General features: G+C 30.9%; 2 protein-coding genes across 2 annotated transcripts; one reads left to right on the top strand and one right to left on the bottom strand.

The window, feature by feature from the left end:
- Window positions 1–2,383: 2,383 nt before the first annotated feature.
- Window positions 2,384–7,040, top strand: NRAMP7 (metal transporter Nramp7). The gene is made up of 14 exons (XM_003526597.4): window positions 2,384–2,503; window positions 2,598–2,737; window positions 3,060–3,138; window positions 3,227–3,267; window positions 3,440–3,518; window positions 3,859–3,963; window positions 4,387–4,496; window positions 4,765–4,946; window positions 5,232–5,301; window positions 5,391–5,564; window positions 5,644–5,748; window positions 5,836–5,967; window positions 6,082–6,177; window positions 6,319–7,040. Exons 2-14 carry the CDS (start codon window positions 2,609–2,611, stop codon window positions 6,649–6,651), a joined length of 1,635 nt encoding a protein of 544 aa, XP_003526645.1. The 5' UTR covers window positions 2,384–2,503; window positions 2,598–2,608; the 3' UTR covers window positions 6,652–7,040.
- Window positions 7,041–8,861: 1,821 nt separating this feature from the next.
- On the bottom strand, window positions 8,862–11,646 carry LOC100790806 (uncharacterized). The gene is made up of 7 exons (XM_003527897.5): window positions 11,334–11,646; window positions 11,068–11,115; window positions 10,947–10,993; window positions 9,613–9,679; window positions 9,482–9,525; window positions 9,200–9,257; window positions 8,862–9,113 (listed from the first exon to the last, which is right to left on the bottom strand). Exons 1-7 carry the CDS (start codon window positions 11,397–11,399, stop codon window positions 9,063–9,065), a joined length of 381 nt encoding a protein of 126 aa, XP_003527945.1. The 5' UTR covers window positions 11,400–11,646; the 3' UTR covers window positions 8,862–9,062.
- Between the last annotated feature and the right edge of the window lie 1,376 nt (window positions 11,647–13,022).

Here is a 13,022-nt window from a genome sequence, read left to right as displayed (position 1 = left end):
CTCTATCTGAACCAACTTTCCTTACCTTACAAGACAAGATTAAATTCTGTTAAATACCACATAGTACGTAACATTTCCACTAAAAAAATACTAACAATTAATAATTAATAATTGTCCATAAAAAAAATAACAAATAAGTGTTTACAGTGCACAACTTAAAAACAATGGTAAAATATTTCTATATTAATTTATAAAATTGCATAAAAGGGACTACAATATAAAGGTATGTAAATATTGTAATATCCATCTTTTTCTTTTAACCACTACAATTAGGGCTTGGTGGAATCTTGAGGTATCATAGTTTTCATCCTTTGGATCGATTATAGGATTAATCCTCGGTTCAAGGCTTAATGTGAAACAAAGTTACTTAAAACTCTTCATTTCTTTTCAAGAATGTATATGTAGAAATCGAGTCCATACCTTCTAGTAAACTTAGCATCTGTTCCCAATTAAGTTACGCCCATTGAGTCATATCCATCTTTCATCATAAATTTCCAAAAAATTATATTTTTATTGGGTAAATGACCATTTCAATTCCTAAATTTGTAAACCGATGACAATTTAGTTATTGAAAGAACAAAAAATTATGACTTAATCATAAATTTATCATAAAAAATATAATATAATATTAAATTAGTCATTAAACATTACAAATTAATGACAAAACGGTCTCATGAAACTAACAACAAGATATAATTGTTACAATTTTTATACATTTACAGACTAAATTAGAATTTTTATTTTTTAGGGACTAAATTATTACTAATTTATACATTCAATATCAAAATGATCATTTTTTTTAGAGTACATTACACTCATGTTGATACGAATATTACATTGTGTTTTCCTCTTATATTAAAAACATTGTTTAGTCTATTTAACTTAATATAATTTAAAAATATTATTGATAATTACTCTTTATTTCATGTGAGATACGAGTAATGCATTCATTTGATATGAGCTCATATTTTTTTTAAAGAAGGTATGAGCTCATATTTAATAATAGTTATATTTTTTATTTATATTTAATATTGTATTTTAAGCGATTTAATCAAGTGAGTTTGGCGGACTACTAAAAAAATACAATATGAACTTAATTAATGTGTGAATTTTATTAGTGATATTTTTCTTCTTCTGAATATTCTATTATTAGTATACTTAAGCATAATGAGAATCCTAACAAAGTTAATAAGAAATTCTAAATATAGTCTCGAATTTATCAAGTTACATAATTTTCTCTTTTCCCATTTGAAATTTTTTTCATATAGGAATTAAATTCCTCGACTAAGAAATAATCATGAATTTACAATGCAGTTATTTATACGAGTTGCTCAAAAATAAGATCGTGTTGTTTAATAAAAGTTGTCATTATAACATATCAGGTGACATTATATATATATATATATATATATATATATATATATATATATATATATATATATATATATATATATATATATATATATATAACATTCTCAGACATGATTCAAGCTATTTTTGTTAAATTAAAAAAATTCTACCCTCGCCACATTTTTCTCACAATCAAGAGAAAAAAAAAAGAAAAAGAAATATAAAATAAGATAAATGGTATCAACGATAAAAAAAAACATAAATAATGTCATAAAAAACAAAATATCAAATATAAAAAAAAACATCAAGTTACTCCAAAAATAATTCTAGAAAAGTTATTCCTCAATTTTATTATTTATCATCTTAAAATATAATAATTAAGATATGCAATAATTTTGAAAAAAAAACAATTAGGTGAAAAGATGATACGTGCTAAAGAGAGTAATGAGACATGTGTGGAGTAAAAATGTGCCAAAAGAGAGAAAAATTTAATAAAAATAAATTTGACCTTTTATTATGTATTATGCAGTGAATAAAAAGTTTTCTCTTGATTTTGCAAGTTAATTATTTTTTTTTCTTTTTAATTTTTGTAATAAGCATGTAATGATTAATTTTGTAGTTGTTATTTTTTACTTTTAAGCATATCAACCGCTACACAAGAAGAAGAATGTTTTTAGCATTATACTTTTTCGCTGGAGTTTGACTGATGCTGAATCAACTACTATTTGATTTTTCTCTTTTATAGTTTCAATTCATCTTGGTCCTTTTATTAAAATTAAATGCTCAATTTTTTTTTTATCAAATTCTTTTATTCAGTTTAATGGGCCAATAAAAAAGAATAGCAAATTTTGTTTGTTCACTGTGGTTTTGTCCATCTGAACTTGGATTAATTAAATATTTAATCTAATATCTAAGTACCTGATTCTACACGAAAAGAAAAAAAGAATAACAGATTAATAAGTGTTCTAAGCATTACATTACTTTTTTCACGATTATTTTCTTTAAATAATGAACAGAACTATTAATTAAGGTGAAGAAGATTAAAATGCCCTCTGACTCATGCTTGCATTGAAGACAGGGACGTGGCTGTTAGCTGGCTCTTTGTAAGAGGCATGAAGATGGAACACTGACTTGTTTGAAAGCCAAAGAAGTAGTAAGGATCATCTCTTTTGACTATAAATATGTAAACTTATAAGCATACTTTTATTCATTCAATCACCTTTGCACTGCACACACAACACTGATAGAAGGATCAAGGATGGCTAGCCTGACACAGCATCAACCAAAGGGGGTTAATGGAGGTAGCAGCCGCATAGCAGCCGTCAATGTCACACCTTCTAATAACCTTTCTACACCATCTCATCATGATGCCTCCTCAAATCATCAGGTCCTTCTCCTTCTTTCTCTTTATTTATGCCTTTATTTTTAAGATTTTTTTTTCTTTTACAAAACTGAGAGACAGTTCTTCATGTATTTTACTTTTGCTTTGCATAATAAAAATGTGCGGTAAAAGTTTTCATACATTAGATAAAACTCTAACTTTAATAAGAGAATAAAAAATATCTAAAGAAGTGCATTTAAGTTGTGTCTGTTTTTACATATAAGTTCTCAAGTCACATTTTTTGGTGCACTTATGTATGGGTGAGTTTTAATTAGCTTTATCCATTTGATATATACATTTTTAACATCGATGCATTAACATGACACAGAAACCTGGGTGGAAAAAGTTCCTGTCATATGTAGGTCCTGGCTTTCTGGTCTCCTTGGCTTACCTTGATCCTGGAAACAGTAACTCTCACTCTATAATGTATATGTGTCTTTCTTTATGACATATAAGTGTATTTGTGTGCTTATTGGTTATTTGTCATTTACGCAGTGGAAACTGATCTTCAAGCTGGAGCTGACCACAAATATGAGGTATAAAAATTAAGCAACGAACTAAGAATACAAACCAAATTACAGGAAATATGAATGTAGAAACCATAACATCTACATGCACATAATTAAAGATGTATTGATATAAGTTTTTGTTAGCTTAAATAAAATATATAAGCTATAAAATTCAAATTTTATGTTGTGTTGTATTCAGCTGCTGTGGGTAATACTTATTGGACTGGTGTTTGCGCTTATAATTCAATCATTGGCTGCGAATCTCGGCGTAACCACTGGTAAGATTGAAAATGAACACTACAAAAAGCATGAGTAATTGCGTGCTTCTTTGAGAACTTAAATGGCCATAGCACAGATTGATAATTAATTATATATTACTATAATTGAATTTATATATACTGTTTTGCAAGTTCTCACCTAGTTTGATAATTGCGATTGTACTTGTGATATGTAACCAATCTAAAAATAAAACCTCACTAGAGGAAACATATGAGCCATTGACACGAGTGGAAAAAATGAGAGAAGTCGATAGTTGTATAAAACATATGTGAAGATTATGAGATATTGAGATATATACTTTCTCAATGAGGCATAATTATTGTGATTTGAATTTTTCAGGCAAACACCTTTCAGAATTATGTAAAGCTGAATACCCATTATTGGTCAAGTACTGCTTATGGTTATTAGCTGAGCTGGCTGTCATAGCTGCAGACATACCTGAAGGTTCTAATTTGTTTTTCTATTGTTCCATCACCTTGTTTTCTTTCCCTTTCAATCAAAATCTTATAAGAATAATGTCCTACAATAGCTTTTCATAGCAATTTTAAAATAAAGAGAGAGATTTCCAGGAGGAAAAAAAATAAAATGAGGTAGGTATAAGATAATTGAGGAGATAAAGACAAGAAAAAGAATATCTTAACAGTTATGATTAAAAGTAATATTATTCATAAGTAAATAACAAGATACTATTCTTAGCAGCTTTGGAATTGCTTTCTTGTTTTAAAAAAATAATAATTACGTTTTTTGTTAAAAGCTTTTTCATAAAGTTGACAATTATATATATATATATATATATATATATATATAAGTTGAACCAGACTATATACTTTGATGCTCATTAATTTTATCTAAACTTGATTGTGACAGTGATTGGCACGGCCTTTGCTTTGAACATACTCTTCCACATCCCTGTATGGGCAGGAGTTCTAATAACTGGCTGCAGCACCCTCTTATTTCTTGGTCTGCAGAGATTTGGGGTAATTTAGCTTTTTGTAATAATTAAGAATTATGAACATATAATATATCTCATTTAAGATATTTTAATCTCATAATAATGTTTTCATTTTCTTTGAATCATTTATCTCCTTTCAATTTTCTTTTTATGGTAAGATATGTTTGTTAGTTTGCAACAATTAAAGATTAACAAAGGAGAATCCAAATTTGTCTTATACTCAAATTTGTTTCTCTTTGCCTTTAATTAAGATCAGTTATTTACAATTTTTTTGGATGTTATTGTTTGGACAGGTAAGGAAGTTAGAGCTGTTGATATCAATCCTAGTTTTTGTAATGGCTGGATGTTTCTTTGGGGAAATGAGCTATGTAAAACCTCCTGCATCTGGTGTATTGAAAGGAATGTTTGTGCCTAAACTCAGTGGTCAAGGAGCCACAGGCGATGCTATTGCCCTTTTGGGTGCACTTGTCATGCCGTACTCTTCTTTAACTTGTTACTTTTCTGTCTATTTATTTATTCTCATTTTCTCCCCTAAAAAATCACTTAAATGTGACACACCCTTTAACTTAATTACTTTTCTGTCTTTCTTTAAGGTACTGATACATTATTAATTTTTAAGCTAAATTGCTAAATATTGTTGACTAGCAAAATGTTAACATGTTATAATTTTATTACCATAATGCACCCAAGTAAATTAAGTTCACATAATAATCTCTTAAAATATTCACTGCCTGAAGTTTTGCTGTTGATGAAAATGCAGGCACAATCTTTTCCTCCATTCTGCTCTGGTGCTGTCTAGAAAAGTACCCAGTTCCGTGCGTGGCATCAATGTAAGCCACTCGGAAGATAAAGAAAGCTATAATGAGTGACAAAGTATAAAATAAACTCAATATGATGATGTATTTGCTTGAATACGCAGGATGCATGTAGATACTTTCTCATGGAAAGTGGATTCGCACTGTTTGTGGCATTTCTGATCAATGTTGCAATGATTTCTGTGGCTGGAACTGTTTGCTCTGCCGACAATCTTTCTGCAGAAAATGCTGATCAATGCAGCGATCTTACCCTTAACTCTGCTTCCTTCCTTCTCAAGGTTCTTAATTTAATTCACTACATAAGTTGCCATAGTAAAATCAAAATATTAAGTTTAATCCTAGGTTTATTGCTTGTAGAATGTTTTGGGACGGTCGAGCTCAACCATTTATGCCATAGCACTGCTCGCCTCAGGACAAAGTTCGGCTATCACTGGAACCTATGCAGGGCAATACATCATGCAGGTTATTTATGAATGTCATTAAACACTCTTTTTCTTAATATTTGGATGAAGGATTTACTGAATTCAAGTTGTTGGTTTGGAGCTATAGGGTTTCTTGGACATGAGGATGAAAAGATGGATTAGAAATTTTGTGACTAGGTGCATTGCCATAGCACCTAGTCTTATTGTTTCCATCATTGGTGGTTCTCAAGGGGCTGGTCGGCTTATCATCATCGCATCGGTTTGTATATTCTAGAACTTGTCGTCTTCATTTTTTTTCTTGTTTTCATTAGCCCTGCTAATAAGTGTTGTATATTCTACAAATCATGATAGAATACATTGTAACTTGTTTCAGATGATACTTTCATTCGAGCTCCCATTCGCATTAATTCCACTCCTTAAGTTCAGCAGCAGCAGTACCAAGATGGGACCTCACAAGAATTCTATAATTGTGAGTTGTATTTTTCCCTCATCTATATATAAGTATTTTTATCGCATTACATAATAGTAGCCACTAGCCATTATCTTAGAACAAGCTTAGATATATTCTTAATTAAAGGTTGAAAATAAAAGTGACATGATTTTGGTGCAGATCATTGTCATCTCTTGGATCCTAGGCTTGGGGATCATTGGTATCAACGTGTACTACCTCTCCACCGCCTTCGTGGGTTGGCTAATTCATAGCAGTCTACCAAAGGTGGCAAATGTGTTCATAGGGATCATAGTGTTTCCTCTAATGGCACTATATGTTGCTGCAGTAATCTACCTAACCTTCAGAAAAGACACTGTTAAGACATATATTGAGACAAAGAATGAACCAGCAATGCAAACCCACATGGAAAAGGGGTTTATGGCTAATGGTCAATTAGAGTTGAGTCAAGTTCCCTACAGAGAAGATTTGGCTGATATCCCACTACCACAATAGGGTACCAGCTGGTCTATAAATTAAATGCATCACCAAAAGGGGTTTTTCTTTCAAGTCATTCTAAAAGTGAATGTAATATTAGGACCTTGAGAATTCTCCTCTCGAGTTGTCACCCATGTGTTTGTTGTGCGTACTACATACATAACTACTATATAAGTTTTATGGTTATTATGTTATAGCAAAATTTATAAGAACCATTTCAGTGTAAACCCCATAGTTTACTGGTCTTGAAAAATTTTGAATAATAAAACCCCAATAGTAAGTAGTTTTGTCATTTTCTACGTTGTAAATGAAGGCATGACTGAAGATAAGATCTTACAGTCTGTACTTGTTGTATTACATCCATTTTGTCTGAGTAAATGAATTGTGTTCCTCTCTTCTGTTTTTAATCCCTCACCTGGAGTTTTATGTTTTTAGGCAAACTTTGGACATCCACTAAACAAAATTTCACCCTAGAGAAATGACCAGACCAATTAATAAGAACAGATTGCACAGCAGCATAGGTATTGAAGATACAAGTTACCCTGTGTGGTAAATGCTAATCTAACTTAAAGGGATTTCTGAAGAAAATAAATTTTCTTGGTATCTAAAGTCCATTGGAAAGAAAATAGAACAATGGAACATTAAATGCCACTTGTTTCCTTCAAGCAACAGTGCAAATTCAACTGCAACCAATTACTGGCTCTATAATAATTTACACGACGAATTCAACTAATTTCCTCTTCATTTCTGAAGTCAATGACCATTATGACCATACAAAATTGCACCATTGAAGTTCCAAAACTTATATCTACTCCCCTAATTATCCCCAACCCCAACTAGAGTTACTGATTCCCTGATACATATCACAACAACGAGCAAAATTATGTTGATATAATTTCACTAACAAAGTTAGTTGAGATAATTTAATTTTATTAATCTTAAATAAAAATATTTTTTCTTAAGATGTTCCTTCATAGAATTTGATATATGAATAAAGAATTATTAAAAATAGAATCACAATTAAATGAATGAAGTTTTGAAATAGTATCATTAAATAGGATAAAATTAATTAAATTTATTTATATTTAAGTCTTTTAAACAAGATATTTTTTTTCCTTATATTTAAGTTCAAAGAGAATATGCATGAATCAGAAAATAAAATCTCAAATTTCACTGTAAAACAATTGGGGTGAATATTAATTTTGTTACTTACATTACTTTGACTAACCCTTGATGCCTTACTTGTGGCAGCGCAATTAAGAAAAAGTGGGTTTTGAAGGAGGTGGAAACATTCCATAAGTGTATTGAAGGGGATCAAAATTCTTTTTACACGATTATTTAAATATTTAAATTTTAATAAATAATTATTTAATAAATAATAAATTTAACGAAAATATTTATTATTAATTTTATGTGTAAAACTAAAACATATGATCTATTATTAAAAGAAAATTAAGCATATATCAATTCAAAAATAAATTTTTCTTATATATTTTTCTTTATAAGTATTTTTTTAATTTTAATTTTTTTTCTTATTTATATTGCTTTTAAAATCAGACAGATCATTAAATCAATCAAGATACTAGTTCAAAAAGCAGACAGATCATTAAATCGACTAAAATACTAGTTCAAAATTCATTGGTTCAACCATAATTGAATCATTTTTAATAAGTACTTGCTAAATTAATTAAAAAAATCTTGCAAACTTGCTGAGCAATAATATTTGAATTTCTCTCACTAACTCCCTATGTTTTCTTCCTTTTGATTCAACAAAATACACAACTTAAATCAACATTTTTATATTCCTCCCATTAAATCCAACTAAACAATGACATGTAATTTTTTATTTATTAATTTCACGATAGAAATATTTTACACACGGTAAAAATCGAACATTAATTTTCTCATTAAATAAATCATTTTCACTCATATTAACGCAACAAACTATTTAAGTTGAATTTTTTGTTTCTCTCCACTTTCCTACTAGCTCTTTGTTTAAACATTCTCTATCCTCTTCACTTTCCTCCACAAATTTAGTATTCGCAACATTCATATTACAAAATTATTATAATTTGAAAATTTGACATTAAAATCCAATCACTGCTTTGAGTGGTCGAATGTAATTACAGTAAATTAACGACTCATTAGAAACAATATTAACCCAAGTTTGCATACCATAATAAGAATAATTGAATACTTCAACCCGTCACACCTATCAGCTGAAAATATGATTATCTTGCAGTAATAAATGTCAATCGCTTACTATAATCTGAAGTGCAAACGTCAGTAATACACTGTTGAATTTACTTTGGAAAAAAATAAAGTAGAAAAATAGTCAGCATACACTAATTAAAAATCACTGCAACTCCACAAGGTTGAGCTATACGGCAGTTCTACATACTAAAATTTGATATTTCATAAGCACTTTCTTACCACATGTTATTGTCCATCACAGCAGAAACAATGCCTTTCAATGTCTCCTGCATATAACATTGAAATGTGTGTGGTTATTTATTTATTGTTTCTTTTACTTTCCCATGAGGAAGAGCAAAGCACTAAAACATACCACAGAATGGTCTTTAAGACCAAGTGAGAGCACCAATGGCCTGGAGGAGCCAGACAAACTGCAAATCAAGAATTAGAGAGTCAACACTCAACATGATTTCCAAAACGAATTATCAAATTATATTTATACATGTACAAGGGTCATATATTAACAACTTTTTTAAAATATCTCTTTTAAGGGATATTTGAAACCCTTACTAATTTTGAGAAAAAGTTGAACACTCCAGAAGATGAGTAATAAAACTCAAAAAAGTAGATTTTCTCTTAAGAAAAGAATACTTACCTCATGTGCTCAATCATCTGGCGTGCACATGCTACTAACATTGGCTGCATCAATGCATTCAGTGAACAAGAAGCACAATTTCATATAAAAGATCAAGAAGAACAAATATTTTCATACATAGTCAAGCATACCTCATCCCGTTTGCCAAATATAACAGAAACGTTGAATGTTGGATTAATTGACACCCCTTCTTCCTTTCTGGCATTGTAAAGACATATATGCAACTGAGTGAGCAACCCTTTCTTGTCGAAGCATATTGCTATTTTGAAAGTGCATGACGATCCAGAATTTTAAGCTGACGAATAAATCAAGGATTCTCTAAGTCCTAGTTCTCATAAGAACTTTTCCATGTTTAGTTTGTTTGTTGTAGGGGTGTCCAATGAGTTGGGTCAACTCACGAACACAAATGGTGGGTGGGTTTGATGGGATTCAGAAGAATGAAAAGAACATGGAAGATGTATGTGTATCCAAAGTAGAAAAGAGCAGACAAGGAAAATCAGTTAGAACAATTCCAGAATCAGTTAGGCAGCTAAATTTAACAAGAGCATGGTCCTGAATAATAGGAGAGGGGTTCATTCAGATTGTAAAGTTTGGGGTACCAAGCAAGAGACTTGGTTGTAAAAGGTAAAACCCTTTGTTGAAGGGGAATCCCAAGGGAGTTGGGAAGATAATTCTCTCCTTTGATCATTGTTTGTGATTCAATAAACCCTTACAAAATAGCTCCTTCTCTTTCTATCTTCTCCATTTCTTAATTGTTCTTCTCTTTCTCTCTCTTCTTACCACTAACAGAGGAAAAACTAAGATATTTCTTGGGTGGATGAAGGACTGAAGGGAATTGCTGATTGTGAACACTGTGGCTTGCGGGACTGATTGAATTTATATGTTAGACACTAGACTTATCTCTCTTTTCTATAGGGAGAATTTCACAACTGAGAACTATGAAGCTTCATCTAGTGGGTAAGTCCCTTGTACTTATCATGATTGATAGTGAGACAAGTCATAATTTCATTGCTTGGAAGTTCATAAAGCAATTGGGATGAAATGTATCCCCAACCACTCCATTTGGAGTTAGTTTAGGGGATAGACATCAAATGTTTCCCATGGGCGATGCCAAAATTTGAAGTGAATGGTATCTTTAAATGATATTAGAGGAAATTTTGACTTATTCAAGTTAGGAGGAGTGGATCCAATTTTAGGGGTGGCATGGTTAGAAGCCACAGGTGACATAAAAGCTAACTAGAGATTGCTACCATTGTCCATTGCCCATTAGGGGATGGCTTTTCCAATCAAAGGTAAACTGAGTGAATGGCTAACAAAGGCAATAATAATATCTCATAAAGCTATGCATAAGGTGTTAGAAGTGGAATTATCTTCAGTAGTACTATTTGTTCTCTCAAAATTTCATTTGTCAAGAAATATAAATATAAATGAAATCAATGATATTGCACAGAAGTCAGATGCAGACCTAGCATACATTATTGTCCCCAGGGTTCCTATTTGAGTGGCAATAACCTGATAAGTAGTCAGAAAATTAAGTGATGTCACCATGAAAAACATAGATCACAGCTCCACAGCAGTGCACTCACCATAAAATGATCTTCGTATCTCGAAATGATTATCTCTGTTTCATTTCCCTGACAAGTAATCAATTTATCAACATTTAAATAAAAATAGATTGAAGTGTAGTGTACTGCATTTCATCTCTTAGGAGAGGGTAGGGGAAAATTAAAAATATAGAGCAATTCTCAGCGGAAGAGGCAGTGCCTCAAAGTCAATCGAGGAAAAAGTAATTAAAATTTCATCTGATAACTAAGAGCAGCATAAAGAAAGAAAAAGGACACGAATACCTTGCCTTGATTTGGCGAGAGAAATTGAGTTGCGACACAGGGAATTGTGAAGTGCTGCTATCTGTATTCATCGATTTGAAAAGTGCTTCTTTGGCGGGAATCTGTTTCTTGTTGTGGAGAAGGCGCGTGTTGGGAAGGAGAGAAGAACACGAAGAAATGGGACAAAATGCAAATGGGGGTCTTCTGGTTGCTAAAAATATGGGCCTACTTTATAAAAAAAATAAAGAAAAAATTTAAACTCAATCAAATATATTTTTAGTTTTGAAAATAAAAATAAAAAGTAGTCAAACTAAATAAGCTGTCATAGTGACAGATAAAAGTGAGATTTTTTTGTATGTACAGATGAAACTATAAAATTGTGATTAATAAACTTTAAAATGTAAGTATATAACTAAATTAAGTTTTTTTTACAGAAATAACTACATATAACTAAATTAATTATAAGTAATAAAATTCAACGTTAGGAAAGCATAATTCAAACTCTAAGAAAACATAGTGATAAAAAAGTAATTCAAACATACATCTTTCCTCTGATTCAAACTCTAAGAAAACATAAGAAAAAAGTATTCAATAGTATGTTTGGATAGCAAATGAGAGTTGATTCTGCAATAAAAAAAAGTAAAAATTGATTCTAGTTCATAAAATCATGGTGACACCATGAAAAAATTGAAACAACTATTTGTTGTTTCACTCCTACCATAATCAATTATGTTAGAACTAAATCTTAACCAAACATGTTGTCACTCTCTTCAACTTTATCCTTTTTACAAATAGGCATTTTAAACTTTACTTTTATTCCGATTAATCTTTAAACTTTATCTCTCTTGTTAATAGGTACCATAGACTTTATCCTTAAATTATGCATATATAATTCCTAAATATATAATTCAAAAGTGCTTAATTTTTTTGTCTATTTCAGATTCTCTAATCTGAAATAATAATTAGATCCAAAAAAAAGAAGCTAAGGATATTTTTGACCATTTGAGTTTTCTATGGGATGCAGGAAGCAATTGTCACCATGAGTAAATTCGTGCGCAGATAAACTTGTCAATCATGGATTCATGGTCTCGCACTTAACTCTTTCACTTGGTGGGATTCCATCTCCCTTTTGTATAGTTGACTATATGTACAACAGACTAGGTTGTCCTAGCTATAGATTTTGTCGATATCAGCTTTTTCCATGAATTTTGGTACAGTCCCCCATTTTCTTGTTTCATCTTTTTGGTTCACTAATATAATCTTAGCCAGCTGAGAATGGTAGAAGTAGTGGATGCCAACATAGTTGGGATGTACTCCTCTTCCACGAGACCATGACTGCAGCTGACTATTTATGGAAAAAAATTGCCACCATGAATATGTTTTATTTTATCCATAAACCGCAAACTTTCAAATTTGCTTTTTTAAGTCATTTTCGAGAGATGATAGCTGATTCTCAATTATTGGTTGAAGACGATAGTAATTTTGGGAGCTTGTAGTGTTTACTTGCTTGAGTAGTGCCCCATGTGCACAAGTGTGTACCTTTTGTTGTTTCTAAAAAACTGCCCAAGTAAGGAAGGAGTTCAGCTTACGCCACACTGGCAAATGGTCTTGAATTTTTTTTAATAATAAGGCCTTTAAGTAGTTGTGTCAATTCATCCACATTAACTTCGAAGGTACAACTTATAAAAAAGTTGCATTCTGTTTCTGTACTCGTT

The sequence above is a fragment of the Glycine max genome, chromosome 6, assembly GCF_000004515.6.
Source record: "Glycine max cultivar Williams 82 chromosome 6, Glycine_max_v4.0, whole genome shotgun sequence".
NCBI lineage: Eukaryota > Viridiplantae > Streptophyta > Magnoliopsida > Fabales > Fabaceae > Glycine > Glycine max.
The sequence above is the reverse complement of the archived record's forward strand: the minus strand, read 5'-3'. Positions and strand labels throughout refer to the sequence as shown.